This window comes from Macadamia integrifolia, chromosome 6, assembly GCF_013358625.1.
Source record: "Macadamia integrifolia cultivar HAES 741 chromosome 6, SCU_Mint_v3, whole genome shotgun sequence".
Classification (NCBI taxonomy): Eukaryota; Viridiplantae; Streptophyta; class Magnoliopsida; order Proteales; family Proteaceae; genus Macadamia; species Macadamia integrifolia.
The window spans coordinates 7,920,314-7,936,094 of NC_056562.1; the positions used below are offsets into that span (position 1 = coordinate 7,920,314).

At 37.7% G+C, this 15,781-nt stretch overlaps 1 protein-coding gene across 6 annotated transcripts in view; it reads left to right on the forward strand.

Annotated features, from left to right (window-relative positions):
* The first annotated feature begins 2,979 nt into the window (after positions 1–2,979).
* The window catches only part of LOC122082492 (cell division cycle 20.2, cofactor of APC complex-like), a 56,870-nt gene continuing 44,068 nt past the window's right edge, over positions 2,980–15,781 (forward strand). For 3 of the 6 annotated variants that reach the window (XM_042650097.1, XM_042650099.1, XM_042650096.1), the window contains exons 1-10: positions 2,980–3,646; positions 3,850–4,113; positions 4,270–4,539; positions 4,646–5,230; positions 5,353–5,531; positions 5,962–5,995; positions 7,554–7,652; positions 7,751–7,790; positions 10,153–10,327; positions 12,648–12,755. In XM_042650097.1, coding sequence (XP_042506031.1) covers positions 3,575–3,646; positions 3,850–4,113; positions 4,270–4,539; positions 4,646–5,230; positions 5,353–5,484 — 1,323 coding nt within the window. In that variant the 5' untranslated portion in view covers positions 2,980–3,574 and the 3' untranslated portion in view covers positions 5,485–5,531; positions 5,962–5,995; positions 7,554–7,652; ... (1 more) ...; positions 10,153–10,327; positions 12,648–12,755. Of the gene's footprint in view, positions 3,647–3,849; positions 4,114–4,269; positions 4,540–4,645; positions 5,231–5,352; positions 5,532–5,961; positions 5,996–7,553; positions 7,653–7,750; positions 7,791–9,667; positions 9,972–10,152; positions 10,328–10,700; positions 10,735–11,996; positions 12,293–12,647; positions 12,756–15,781 lie in introns of those variants that run through there. The other 3 variants (XM_042650098.1, XM_042650100.1, XM_042650101.1) reach the window with 3 other exon arrangements.

Sequence of the window (15,781 nt, forward strand, 5' to 3'; positions counted from 1 at the left end):
TTATTAGTTTTGCACTAAGGCTATGTTTGTTTTGTTATAAAATATTTTTTGGAAATATAATTATAATTTCTGTCATTTGGTTGTCTATTTTTATTTTTATTGAAACTAATAATGCTATATCTGGACTAGAGTTGCATATTGTAACACCCCAACAGTACAACGATAGAGTTGTGAATAGGATATTTAGGCCCCGTTTGGTATCATTTCTGTTCTAGAAACGTCGTTTCGTGTCAAAAACGAAAATTTTAGTTTCTATGTCAAAACGCAGTTTTTAAACGAAAAAATGGTGTTTCAAAATTTCAGATTTTTATCGGGATTTTTTTTTTTTTTTTTTTTGTAAAATGGAACGAAACTGGGAAGACGGAACTCCATTTTGGAGTTCCGTCCAATCTCGTTTTTTAAGTTTTTTTTTTTTTTCACTTTTTGTTCCAAAAAAACAGAAACGGACCATAAGTGCACCAAACAGAAGATTCCGTTTTTTCGTTTCAATAGAACGAAAAAACTCCAGAAACGTTTTTTTAGAATGATACCAAACGGGCTCTTAGTGTTGCAGAGATGAGGATGTTGAGATGGATGTGCAGCAAAACTAAGAGAGACTGGGTGAAAAATGATCAGGTTAGAGCTAATTTGGGAGCCGCTCTGATTCAAGATTAGCTTAGAGAATGTCACTTAAGGTAGTTTGGACATGTTCAATATAAGCCTTTAAATGATCCTGTAAGGAGGTGTAATCAGATCTAGATGGAAGGAGCTAAAAAAACTAAGGGCAAGCCAACCATTGAAGTGTTGGTAAGGAAAGACCTGTAGAAGTTAGGTCTAGTGCATAATATGACATCAACAGAATTGTTTGAAGGGTAAAGATTCATGTTGCCTATCACATTTAGGTGGGATGTTCCAGAGGTGTTGCCTTGTTAAGTTCTTTTCTTTTTCTTTTCCCCCTTCTCCTTTCTTTTGCTTTTTATCTTGCAATATTGTATTTCCATGTAGCCGACCCCATTTAGTTGGGAAAAAGGCTTTGTTGTTGTTGTTGTTGCATGACGATATCACTAAACGGTAACTGACAAACGGACATGGAATGGAGTTGGGTACTCTACAGGGAATCAGAGTTCGGTATCGAGGTCCTCCTATCACACATTTACTATTTGCCGATGACTGCCTTCTATTTTCACAGGTAAGGCTGGATGAGATTACTACTCTCAAACAGTGTTTTGGAGTTATATTGTAAAACAACCAGCCAATTTGTAAATCTGCAAAAATCTAGCCTCACTTTTAGTCAGCCAATATGTAAATCTGCAACACTACACTCCCATTGAGCATCTCTAATTAAATCCATATTTCCCAACTACTGATTTTCTTGGTGCAAGGTTGGGCAATAAGCCATTTTGGGGATGACGAAGCTTACTATAAGGAAGGAACGTCCTAAAAGTGGAGTTGTTAAAGCAAATAATATTTGGCTAGATGGTTGGCTGCCATCCCTTTCCTATTATAAATTACAGCAACCAAGGCCACCGAATTGCAATCTTGAATATGTCTAGGATCTCATAGACCCAATATCCAGATGTTGGCGGTAGGATTTGTTGCAGAAATACTTTCAACGGCCAATGCGGGGAGCAATTTTGAAAATCTCTGAGTCTTTTCCCTGGTGAAGAGAAGCAAGTTTGGGGCCCTTCCAAAAACGGTATGTTTACTGTGAAATCAACATATACTATGTTATTTAATACCCAAAATGATGAGCTTGCTGTTAGTGCTTTTTCATCACATGTGCATAAATGGAACCAAATTCCCGATTCCATGTGGAAGAGGATTTGGTCTTTACATACTCTCCCAAAAATTAAATCAGTCATGTGGAGAGTTTATGCTGAAAGGATTGCATCAGGTGTGGGATTACAATTGAGAAGGGTGCCAATAGATCCAACTTGTAGCCATTGTGGATTGGGAATTGAAACAAGAAGTCATATACTGCCGGAATGTGACTTTGCAAGGTTAGTGTGGTTCGAAAGCTGCCTATCCTACACCCCCACCTAGTGATCAATCTCCTAAATTTTCAGACTGGTTGGATAGTTGGGATAATCTTTTTAAATCTGATAAGAGATTAGCTCGTGAATCCATCTCGAAAGCATCCTTCTTGTCCTGGTATCTGTGGAGGGCGAGGAATAATAGAATCTTCAATATTAAAGTTAAGACCCCATAAGAAGTTATAATGGTTGCTGAAAATGCTTTCCAAGAATATGCTATTGCTAACCAAGTTTTTCTCAACATCAGTAGGTGTTAGGATCAGCACATGCTGCTACTCAAAATCGTTGGAAGGCACCTACTACAGGCTACATTGAAGTTAACTGTGATGCAACTTTGTCACATGGATCATCTAAGGGAGGTTTGGGATTGGTTTTTCGTGATCATAGGGCCTGCCAATTAAAAGCTATTTCTATTCCACATCACTTCTCTACAGCTATTCATGGGGAGATTCTTGCTATTCGCACAGCTCTGTCGTATGCATGGTCTTCAGATTACACCAAATTGCAAAATGAATCAAATAGTATAAGGAAGCTATAAATTGTAATCATGCTCAAAAGGAAAATCACCCTTTAGAGGTAGCATTAATAGTTGGCAATATTAAAAGCACATGAGTATATCCTTTGATTATGTATCTTTCTCGTTTTTACAAAAAAAAAATTATATATTTTTCTCTTATATTTCACGGGATCTGAACTATGTAGCAGATGCCCTGGTTAAGAAGGCTTTGTCTAGCATGTGTATGACAGATTGGCTATGTTCCATTGGCTGGATGATCTTTGTATGTCTAATGCCACTACTTATATGCATGAATCTAATAAGTAAACTCTTTCTTCATAAAAAAAAAAAAAAAAAAAAAAAAAGAAGAGGTAAGAGTTTCTAAAGTAAATTTAAGCAATTAGGCCATAGGGGGTTTCAAGTAATTAACTTTTTTTTTTTTAATAAATCCGATGGCGCGTTTTAAAACTTCCGTCGAAACTACTCGAAAGTCACTCCTTCCCGGAAATTGAAAAAGCTTCTAAAACCTTCTCAAGTCTCAACGGTCGTTTAATCTGAAATTTGAAAGCGAAAGGATTTCTCACAGCAAAAGAAAAGAAAAAAGGATTATTTGTGTTCAATTCTGATTGAGATTTTTCTGCTGGCTTGAAAATCTCTGCGTTCTCCCTGTCTTGAGAATCTGAAACCAATCTGCGTTTCTCTGCGATCGCGAAAGGATTTCTCACAGCAAAAGAAAAAAAAGAAAATGATTATTCGTGTTCAATTCTGATTGAGATTTTTCTGCTGGCTTGAAAATCTCTGCGTTCTCTCTGTCTTGAGAATCTGAAACCAATCTGTGTTTCTCTGCGATCGCGAAAGGATTTCTCACAGCAAAAGAAAAAAAAAAAAAAGGATTATTCGTGTTCAATTCTGATTGAGATTTTTCTGCTGGCTTGAAAATCTCCGCGTTCTCTCTGTCTTGAGAATCTGAAACCCATCTGCGTTTCTCTGCGATCGTTAGCCATTATCATTCTAAAGTTTCTGCTGTTGTTTATTCTGTTTTGTTTTACTTATTTTTTCATTCACCATGGATGCAGGTGATCGGTATCGGTGCCTTATTAAAAAGATTATGGTTCGGAGGAAAAATTACGGGGAAAATGTAAGTCGGTCTTCCCGGTAGCTGAAGAAGTTGCTTTCCTGTAATTAGGGTTTAGTAGAAATTGTTGCTTTCCCGTAATTAGGGTTTACTAGAAATTGTTGCTTTCCTGTAATTAGGGTTTACTAGAAATTGTTGCTTTCCTGTAATTAGGGTTTCGATTCTTCCTATTTGATGATTTTTGGATTTTCCTTTGTGTCACACAGTTGGATAGATTCATCCCCAATAGAGCAGCGATGGATTTCGACTATGCTCGATATATGTTGACAGAAGGGAGGAAGGTGAAGGAAAACCCTGCAGTGAGTTCTACATCTGTTTACCAGAGGGAACTCGCAGAACTTTTCAACATGAACGGGAGGCGAATTTTAGCTTTCAAAGACAAGCCTCCCACCCCTGTAGAGCTGTTTCCTACTGAATTCTTCTCTGCTCGACAATTGAAAGCTGTGAAGCGTCAAAGACACATTCCTCAGGTGGATGTCTTCCCTTTGTTGATTATTTACACTTGACAATGGTGTCATTTTATTCTGAAACTCTGTTTGGTGGTTTTGATTTATGAAATTCTGATGGTATTTGATCCTGAAATTCTGTTCTTAATGTTAATTGTATTGGTTTGTTATTCCATACAGAGTTCTGAGAGAACATTAGATTGTCCTGATATATTGGATGACTATTGCTTGAATCTACTGGACTGGGGAAGCAGCAATATCCTGTCAATTGCCCTTGGAAGCACTGTACATCTATGGAATGCTTCGGATGGTTCTTCTGATGAACTAGTGACAATTGAGGATGATTATGGTCCCGTTACAAGTGTCCGTTGGGATCCTGATGGTCAACACATCGCTATCGGCTTACACAATTCTGACATCCAGCTTTGGGATGCCACTGCAAAAATAAAGGTCAGTGATTTTTTTGAATGTAGTGCTTCTTTCAGGTATTTATGATAAGTATTTTGTTGTGATTTTATTTATTTATTAATTTATTTACTTTGATTTGTTCTTACAGTTGAGAACTCTTCATGGAGGCCACCAAGCTCGAGTGGGTGCCCTGGACTGGTGGAACAGTCACATCCTGACAACAGGAGCAAAGGATACTCGCATCATAAACAATGATGTGAGGATGAGGTCTCACATTGTTGAAACCTATAGAGGGCACACCCAAGAGGTGTGCGGGCTAAAATGGTCAACCTCAGGCAAGCAACTAGCAAGCGGGGGAGATGATAACCGTATACATATATGGGATCGGGCAATGGCTTCTTCGAATTCTCCAACCCAGTGGCTGCATAGATTTGAAGATCACACAGATACTGTGAAAGCTCTTGCTTGGTGTCCCTTCCAGAGTAATTTGCTTGCTTCTGGTGGGGGTGTAGAAGACCACTGTATAAAGTTCTGGAATACACGCACAGGTGCTTGCTTGAATTCAGTGGACACTAGGTCACAAGTTTTCTCTCTGCTCTGGAGCAAGAATGAGCGGGAGCTTTTGAGCTCTCATGGGTTGACAGAGAATCAACTAACTCTCTGGAAATACCCATCTATGGTAAAGATGGCGGAGCTTACTGGACATAAGTCAAGAGTTTTATTCATGGCTCAGGTATTTATCTAAAGAATCTGGAATATATATATCTATATCTATATCTATATATATATATATATTTTGGTTCTGATAGTTTGGACTATGGTTGGTTTCCTCATTCATTTCTTAATTCCTTTCAGAGCCCAGATGGTTCCACTGTGGCATCTGCAGCAGCAGATGAAAAATTAAAATTTTGGAAAGTTTTTGGGAGTCCACCGCCTGCCCCAAAAACGAATCCAGAGCCATATACAAATGTAAGGCAGATCAGATAGAGCTTCTCGGAAGATGTTTCAATTTGCAAGAAATCAGCTTCAAAGAGGTATTTTGTTTGCCTTCCATTTCATCATTTTCTTAATAGGGAACCATAAAGCCTGTTGACAGCCAAAAGACTCATATAATATTAAGTTTCACATTACAATAATACCCTGAAGTATGGACTAATAGCCAGATTATCCCGTACCAAATCAATGAATTTCTTGAGCCTACAATATGGACCAAGCAACCCTGTATTTTGAAGCACCATGTTTGGGCTTAGGCCACCAAAGCCTAACCTTTTAACGGAGCCAACCTATGGCAACTCCATCAGTGGACTTGTGAGGAAATTCAGTTGCTTTATACTGTTTGCTTTTATGTTTCCATGTCCATGATTACAAATGTAATATCGAAATCACAAAAATAAACCATATTTTGTTAGCAGCTTATATCTCACGAATTCTGTAACTAACTATGACTACTTAATGTTCTTGCAGAAGTGGGACTTGCACTAATTGTAATATTATGCTGGTACTACTACTCTCACATCCTTATTATATATGATGATATGATTCAATGCATAACTTTGCAAGATTTGTTATCAACTTCTACTTTTTGTTTGGATCCACTGATTAAGATTGTCATTTTGTAGAAGTTGAGATCTCATATGCCAATTTGTTGTTTCTTGCAATTATAAGAAGACAGGAAATTATATGGTGTCTGCATGTTTGAGTATTGTTGTCTCCAATGCACTTCTGTTGTGGAAAATATGGGTAATAATTATAATAAATACCACCACCATCTCTTCAAGAAAGGTGTGTAACCATTTTTGTCTCCCTTTTGGGGAAGAGATTTATGATGATGCTTTTTAATCTTGCATTTACTGTATTTGGTAATGGATTTGCATGGACCTCCATTATTCAGTTTTTGTGTTTATTTTTATTTCTTACATTTCAATTGTCATGGCTAACCAGTTATTTACAAAAAGCATGAGGCAAAAAACAGAAATAAATCTCTTATTACAGGTTCCAACTTCCACCTGCTAATGTAGGAGCACCCTAATGTCCGAATCAAGTGTTCTGGATATGCGCCATAGAATGTTAGATTGGTTCTTTTGTGATTTGGTGTGTTGCATTATAGGAAAATAAGTTGCTTCTATGACATTCTTAGAGCTTATATTTGAAAGGTAAAATACATTGGTATTGTTTGAAACATTATTGGGGCATTGAACTATGTCCGGTTTCTAGTTTGGGAAATCCATTTAGATTATGACTTCTTTTCAAGTCATTTTCTTTAATTAGTAGTTTATTTTAAGGGATTGAGCTCTTGTTGGAGTTGCCATAATGAAGCCCTGCTCAGACTTGGTTGTTTGTAGCCGGAAACCATGTAATTCTACTAAGATCAGAGTTAGAAGCCTTCCCTCCTAGATTTATTTTTTGGGGGGGGGGGGGGGTTTGGTGGGGTGGGGTGGTAATGCATGGGGACAACATAGAAATAGAACATCTTTTTGTATATAGAATATGAGGTTGTTTTATATATGTAAAATGGGCTCACCCAGAAGCTGTGATTGGAATTGAAAATGTCTATTATATTATCTAAGCCATTGAGGGCAACTTCAGACTAGATCTGTCATGAAGTGAGTTGCCTCAGATAATGTTGTTCATGCAGGTGGATAAAGAACTCTGATTGGGTGAAAAGGGTGTGACGTTGTGAAGCTCTCACCTTTTCCATGTGTTGAATTATATGGAAAGATAGATAGTTGGGTTCTTGGAAATTAATTATTATTCCAACAGGTGGAGCTTAAGATTAAGTTGGTATTAATGCATTAGTCCTTTGTGTTAAGTAAATTTCAAGATGTAAATCTGTGGAAACTATTTCTTTTGATTGGGGGCTTTGTTTTTTCCTTTCCCTAATATATGTGGGTTTTGATGTGCTACTTTTAGGTCAAAAATTCTTTTTTCTATAAAAATATTGGTAATACCCCTTGATATCTTTACTTATCAATCTGTGCTTATGTATTACAAAATTTTCAAAACTCTTCACTGATTGTTGAGAAATCTAACCTTTCCATCATTTTACTTGTATATAGGCAGGGATATTAGGAAATGTGCAAAATCTATATGAAACTGTTAAGAAGCCACAGATGGTTGTTTAAATTGAAGCAGCGCGTGTACAGAGAAATTGCCGTGTGAGTACTGTTTACAACCCCCTTTTTCAACGTAATCCTTTTGTTGTTGGTTTTGAAAATTTTAGTCTGGTTTTTTCTTTCTTCCTTTTGTTTTGTAGAGCTGAGTTTGATGGTTACTATGAAGGTGAACTAATAAAGGTATGCAATATTATATCATGATTTTAAAATTGGTTCAAACAAATTTAGATTTAATTAGCCCATGATTCAAAGCCAATTGAGAAGAGTTGGTCTTGATCTTATTTTGCCCTATATTATCTCAGATTTGCAAAATATTCTCGCAAGAAGGGAGAAGAATATTATCATGATTTTCACTATGTTTTATTTGTCTCCAAATTCCAAGCTTTTCATTTGTGCTGAACAAATTTAATGCCCATATAGATTTTTTTTTGACGGGGGGTGCTTGATGGTTGGGGAATGATGGTATAGGAAAGCGTGACAACTGTCTATAGGTCTTTGAAAGTTGACTAGTTTGGATACCTTGGGTGGCAAAAAGCACATTCACTGATAAAAGCCCTGTCTCCTCTGATGTAGATAGGGCTGCCAAGAGGAGAGCTCGAGCTGACCAGATCATGGTCCATCTCTGCCCTGTATCTGGCCTTGGTTCAGCCCATGAAATCAGGCGAGATGGCATGCTGATCTGGCCCTCCTATGGCCCCATCTAACCAGCCCAAATGCTGGAAAATACTGTTCATGAGCTACTGTTCACGTAACTCCTGCAATTCTGCCCTCAAAAGAATCTTCTAGAAGACCCCTCTAGCTGTCCCTTAATGTTGAAAAATTGAAGCTTCAAAGGAGGAGTCGAGCAGCCATCAAATTGCCCAAGTAGAGTAGGATTAGGATTTGTTTTAAATTGTTTTAATTAGGTCCTACTTCAATTAGGATTTGTTTTTATTGCTTTATTTGAGTCCTACTCTATGTTGAAGTCTTAGATTTACTTTTGGAAAGTCTTAGTTAGAGTTAGACTATGCTTTTAAGTTGTTTTTTGTTGGACAAAGTAATTAATTAGTTAGTAGCTTCAGTACTAAGTTAAGTAGGTTTCCTCTTTTAAGTTGGAGTCATAAACCTCTATAAAAGAGGCATTGCTGTTACTTTGAGATAGAAGTTGAATAGATGAAAAGAGATGTTATTTGAGAGGGTGAGATGTGTACAGTTTAGAGAGGGTGAGATACCCAACCCAACCACTTCTTCCCCCCTTCTAACCCTCCATTCGATCTTCTTTCTTCTTTTTTGTTTTTCTCTTTTTCTGATTTGTGAGAGTAGTGTTTGAAGATCATCTTGAAGACCAGCAACCACATATCTTTCCAACTTGAAGGGACCTTGAGCCATTGTTTGGAGATTTTCTTAAGCATCATCAACCCTGCACTCGACCTGAATTTGAGCTCCATGAGAGCTCCCTACAACCAACCGCAGGAAGCCCTAATTTTGCCCTGGTTTGAGACTTAGATTTGAATCTGATTTCCAGATTTCTCCCTTATTTGTGCTTTGTTTTATTGGAACTTTGGGGAACATTGGGGGTTATTGATTTGTCAATTACCCTTACATTATCCTCTGTTTTCCCTCCCTCAAAGGTCCCCTCAAAATTGATCTGATTTGATGGAAAATTGAGGAGTTGGGTAACAGTAAAAATTCCCAGCCTTCCATCTTCTCTCTCTCTCTCTCTCTGCCCTTCACCGGGTCTGAAACCCAGTTCCTCTGCAACTGTCTTGCCAATGGAGACAAATAGGGGAACAAATTGGATGTTGACATCAGTCATCTGAACATCAAGATCCCCCTTCGATCAGCAACTCTCTCCCACCACCTCAGATTTGCAACACTCTCTTTCCCCACCCAATCTGCAGAACTCTATCTCCACTGGTATGCAACTCTCTCTCCCATCCGATACTGGTGTTCTCTAAGTAAGCAGTGATCAATTTTTCTTGAAACCACCTGTGTTTGCATTTTTTTTTTTTTAAATGATCGTAGTGTCTGCTGTAAAATTAGGCTTTAACGGTTGTCTCTGGGGTTTCCTTTTGTAGACGGGCATTCAGCATTTGCACTGAGTTCAATTGGGCGGCCTAAACGAACTCCTGTCCATCATCTACGATCAACGCACTCCATTTTTCTTTCTTTGGGCAGTCACAGGCTCTGTGAGGTCCTCCACAGATGAAAGAACCCCAATTCTCCTTGTTAGGTTTACTAGGCTTGTTCCTTGTTTTCCAAAGGCCTGAGCACTATTGGGTATGATTTCAACAATGTTTGTATCATGTATACATTAGGGCATGGAAATCAAAGATGTTTGTATCACGAACACTCCACGACATATAGGGCCCATCTTTCTTACCAACCGGTCGGAGCCTTAATGAAATCAGATTAAAGCATTTTATGGTGATGTTGTATTTGAACGTTAAGGAAAGCATTTTTTGTAAAACTGACATGAGACATAGTTGGCAATCTTTTTTTTTGGGTTCCGATAATCTGGACTATGGTTGATTTCCTTGTTCAATTCCTCAATTCCTTTCAGAGCCCAGATGGTTCCACTGTGGCATCTGCAGCAGCTGATGAAACATTAAAATTTTGGAAAGTTTTTGGAAGTTCACCGCCTGCACCAAAACAAATCCAGAGCCATTTGCAAATGTAAGCCACATCAGATAGAGCTTCTGGGAAGATGTTTCAATTTGCAACAAATCTTCGAAAAGGTATTTTGTTTGCCTTCCATTTCATCATTTTCTTAATAGGGAACCATAAAGCCTGTCGACAGCTAAAAGACTCTTATAATATTAAGTTTCAGATTACAATAATACTCTGAAATATAGACTAATAGCCGAACTATCCCACACCAAATCAATGAATTTCTTGGGCCTACAATATGGACCGGCAACCCTGTATTTTGAAACACCATGTTTGGGCTTAGGCCACCAAAGCCTAATCTTTTTATGGAGCCAACCTACAGCCAACTTGGCAACTCCATCAGTGGACTAGTGAGGAAATTCAGTTGCTTTATACTGTTTGTTAGTAGCTTATATCTCACGAATTCTGTAACTAACCATAGACTACTTAATTTTCTTACAGAAGTAGGACTTGCACTTGTTGTAATATTGTGCAGGTACTACTGCTCTCATATACTTATTATATATGATTATTTGCTTCAATGCATAACTTTGTAAGATATGTTATCAACTTCTACTTTTTGTTTGGATCCATTGATTAAGATTGTCATTTTGTTGAAGTTGAGATCTCATATGCCAATTTATTGTTTCTTGCAATTATAAGAAGACATATATTATATTGTGTCTGGGTGTTAGAGTATTATTGTGTCTTCCCATGCACTTCTGTTGAGAAAAACCTGGGTAATAATTATATGAAATACACACCCTCCTCAAGAAAGGCGTGTAACCTTTTTTGTCTCCTTTTTGGGGAAGAGATTTATGTTGATGCTTTTTAATCTTGCATTTACTGTATTTTGTAATGGACTTGCATGGACCTCCATTATTTAGTTTTTGTATTTATTTTTACATTTTACATTTTAATTGTCATGACTAAACAGTTATTCACAAAAAGCATGAGGCAAAAAACAAAAATATATCTCTTATTACAGATTCCACCTGCTAATGCAGGAGCACCCTAATGGCCGAACCAAATGTTCTGGATATGCTTTTATTAGTTGTTTTTTGATTGGGAGTTTTGCGTTACCGGCAAATAAGTTGTTCATGTGACATTTCTTGGGGCTTATATTTGGAAGGTAAAAAGTAGTGGTATTGTTTGAAACATTATTGAGTTTCCTGTCCAACAAAACTAAGATCTTGCTATCTCGAGCTATATTGGGAAATTCATGACCAATTTATTGGGTGTTGAACCATGTCTGGTTTCTTGTTTAGGAAATCTATTTAGATTAGGACTTCTCTTGAAGTCATTTTCTTTAATTGGTAGTTTGTTTAAGGGACTGGGCCCTTGTTGGAGTTGCCATAATGAATCTTTGCTCAAACTTGATTGTTTGTAGCCGTAAAACCATTAATGGATTGAGCCCTTGTTGGAGTTACCATAATGAAGCTTTGCTCAAACTTTGGTTGTTTGTAGCGGTAAAACCATCTTAATTCTACTTAGATCAGAGTTAGAGGCCTTCCCTCTGGATTTTTTTTTTGGGGGGGGAGTGGGGCTGGGGGTTGGGTAGTGGTGCATGGGGCCAACGTAGAAATAGAACATCGTTTTGTATATAGAATATGAGGTTGTTCTATATATGTAAAATGGGCTCACCCAGGAGCTGTGATTGGAAATGAAAATGTCTATTATATTATCTAAGTCATTGATGGAAACTTCAGAAGACATCTGTGATGAAGTGAGTTGCCTCGGATAATATTGGTCATGCAGGTGGATAAAGAACACTGATTGGGTGAAAAGGATGTGACATTGTGAAGCTTTCAGCTTTTCCGTGTGTTGAATTATATGGAAAGATAAATACTTGGGTTCTTGGAAATTAATTATTATTCCGAAAGGTGGAGCTTAAGATTAAGTTGGTATTAATGCATTAGTCCTTTGTGTTAAGTAATTTCAATATGTAAATCTGTGCAAACTATTTCTTGTGATGGTTGGTTGTAATTTGGGGTATTTTTTTTTCTTTCCCTAATATAATTGACATTGTACATTTCTTTGGGTCATAATTCAGTTTAAATGCAGATTTTTTTTTTGGGGGGGGGGGGGGCGTAATAAATAGTCTAATTATCTATTTTTTGTTCACAATAAGATACTTTTAATCTTGAAGAAATGAATGTTTTACATTGAACAAGAATAAGTCCATGGGCCCTCCCAACTCAGATGCATGTCGTTATTTTTATGTCCTCTTTTCTGTTTCCATGTTCTGGCGTCAATTATTTTATTCTAGTTATTTGTTTTTGGCATTATGGTAATTATTATTTAGATCTGTTTTCAGGCCTTCCTTCAGAATTGTAATTTCTCAGCTTGTGGATGGTTTATCTCTGATAAAGCTTTTTGATGAAATACTTTTTGGCTACATTTATGCAGCCTCTACGGAAAAACATTGCCATGATTGTGACAAATGTGTTCTTCAGTTTGGTCATCACCGCGGTTGGCTTAGGACATGTATAGGCCAGGGTACAATTGCCGGTTTTGGTGAGTTTTGTGCAATCTCACTCTTCAGCATTGTATATTATATTATGATGACTGCACAAAATTAAGGTTTGGGTGTGGGTGGGGGTGGGGGTGGGGGTGGGGGGAGGGGAATCAAATACTTAATATAAAAGTAAACTGCTAGGAAGCCAAACCTAAACCCCTTAGTGATTGATGCAGATAAGCCATTTAATGGGCTTATTTTATTGGATATAGCTTTGGGTGGGTTATGTATGTGTTGGGCGTTTGATCCATAGGTTTTCTTTGTAATAAGATATTTTAATGGGCCTAAAATATGGGTAGAAAGTAGGAAAACGAGATTTAATTCATTAGTTTAGTTAGAGTCATGTTTTGAATCTATTTTCTTTGTTATTTTAGTTTCCTAGTCAATTTAGGTTTCCCAATTAGTTAAGGATTGAGTTAGGCCTTTACTTTTTAGTGTTTGAGTATGTTTTGAGTCTTCTATATGAGTTTGTGAGGGGCTACAGAATTATACACGAATTTATTAATGAAGTTACAGTTTTGTGCTCTCAAAATTCTGGGAAAGAATTCTTCAACAGCTGAGATGGCTATGGGTGAGAGGCCTAGGCTGAGATAGCCATTCCACCATCCCACCCACATCTATCCCATGTCAATGCTTGTTCTTTACTTTATTATTGTTTCATCATCTTCTTCGTCCAACAAGAAGTACGTATTGTTCTTCAAGTCTTCTTGGATGTCACACGTTTTTTCGGATTAAGCAGTTCAGCCATCTAATCAAACTCAAATTTTGACTAGACATTCAAGAATCCTAATTTGGAGATCGATTCAAATCTGAGCTCTTTCTGATGGCTTAATCTTGAGATTTTTTTTTTTAAAATACCAATTCTACCCTTCCCTTCTCAAGATTTAGAAAAGTTACTGTTTTGCTTCCATTTGTTGATTCAAGTTAACTATTGAAATAAGATATTATTTGTGCTTTATTACCCTAATTTCTAAACTCTAGTTTTGGGCTGAAAATTACTGTTTTGCCCCTCACGGTTATTGTTTTGTTTTTCCTCCATAGTTGTTGTCTTATTTCACTCATAGTCTTCATTGTTTGCATCTGGACCATCCTTTGGGTATAGATCCTTGTTAACTAGCTATTATTTTGATTTTCAAATATAGTACTACTACATTAGAGATTTGTTGTGAAACTAGCAACAAACCTTGTTTAAGTCAAGTTCTAATTGACAAATTTTTGTTCATCCAGTATCCCGCTTGAAGTAAACGTTACTTAAAAATAGCCATCGGAGTACTAGCTTGGTCATTTGGAGGCATACCGATCGACCCCCACTTCGGTCGGTTTCATCCGGTTGACTGCTTGGCGAACCGGATGATGGCAGCCTCTAGAAATGAAAATTGATTTCCTATTGTGAAGTTAGTTCTGTGAAGAACCGGTTGGCTGCTTCACCTTTCCGGTCGGTTTGGTAAAGAAGCTGGATTCGGCTGACCAGTTCAAGCACCCAGATGGTTGAAATTATCTGATATTTAGCTTCATATTTTTTGGGACTTTTACCAACAAAATTCCAACATTATTTGGGTCTATTTGAGAGGTCATTGGGCATCTCCTAAGGTCCATCTAAGTTAGGAGAGACTTGAGAATGCCATGATATGCAAATTACAAGTATGACATGATATGCATGCGTACTATCCTAAGTGAGTACAATTCTTCGATCTTCCTTGAACCTCCCTGGTATGGCGTTCCTTTCCACAATAATCACATTTCACAGGTTATTTTCAGTTGTTCCACAGGGATTTGTTTGAGCGCCATCCCTGGATCGAGTCCCTGATCCAGAGTAAATGGTAGAGTGATCCAATATGATAGGAGAAAGTATAACAGTGCAACGGTATCCTCAGATTGAACTAGGGCATAAGCCTTTTCTAGAGATGGGAAGGGAAACCTACTTAAAATATGGGCTCGAGTCTGATCGAACTCAGTATTTAGTCCAGTAAAAAACACATGCACACGAATTTTATCCTTTGTTTCAATGATAATCGTATCAGTTTCACATGTAAATGCAGTTTCTTCATAAAAATCTAACACTTTCCACATACCTCGTAAAGTAGAGTAGTACTAGGACAGAGAGAGTTCCTTCTGTTTATTGTCATGAATCCTCTTTCTCAACTTTTAGCATTGGGCATTATTGCCAACTTGAGAGTAGGTATCATGGCAGCTTTCCAGATCTTTGTAGAAGTATCCAGTAAGAGGTACCCTCGAGTAATATTAGGATCCATGGAATTGATAAGATAGGACATAGCTAGATAGTTGTTTGCCTCCCATTTCGTTTGAGTTTGATTGATAACAGTAGGATTTGGTATCGCCACAGTGATGTATCCAGAACAGCCACGGGCACCAATAGCCAAGAAAGAAAAATGAGACCACTTCAGGTAGTTACTCCTATCAAGTTTAAGGATATAGGAGGGATTGAAGGAAAATGGAGATGAGAATTCCCTTCATATCTAGTAAATGCAATAGTTACTTCAGACATAGTTGCTAATCAAGAGATGAGTCTTAGACAATGTCCCTAGGAAATCATTGTAATAATCAACAACAAAGGTACAGATTCCTAGTACAGATCATCTAAAAAAGGAAACAGCAAGGCATCAATCCTCGGTGGGAAAGATCACATTCAACAACAGAGGAGAAGGTGAGATGCGGAAGTGACGACATGAGGTGGAGAGGCACTAGAGGTGCTAGAGGAGGTGAGATGAGCGGCATGAGAGGCACAATTGATGCTAGCAGTGGTGAGAGGTGCCGGGATGTTAGCAACACAGAGAGGTGGCAACATGAGAGGCGCGGTGGGCTGGACATTGTGTAGGATTGAGTAGAGAAGAAGTGAGAGTAAGTGCGGCGGTAGTTAGGGTTTTTCTCTTCCTTAATCAAGGCATTAGTTTTAGGATCTCAATAGTGATCCTAGCTCTGATACCATATTGATTTGGGGATTTAAGCTTGTGTCTCATAAAGACCAGCCCTTCTTTATTTATAATGATGGAGAGAATATCCTAGA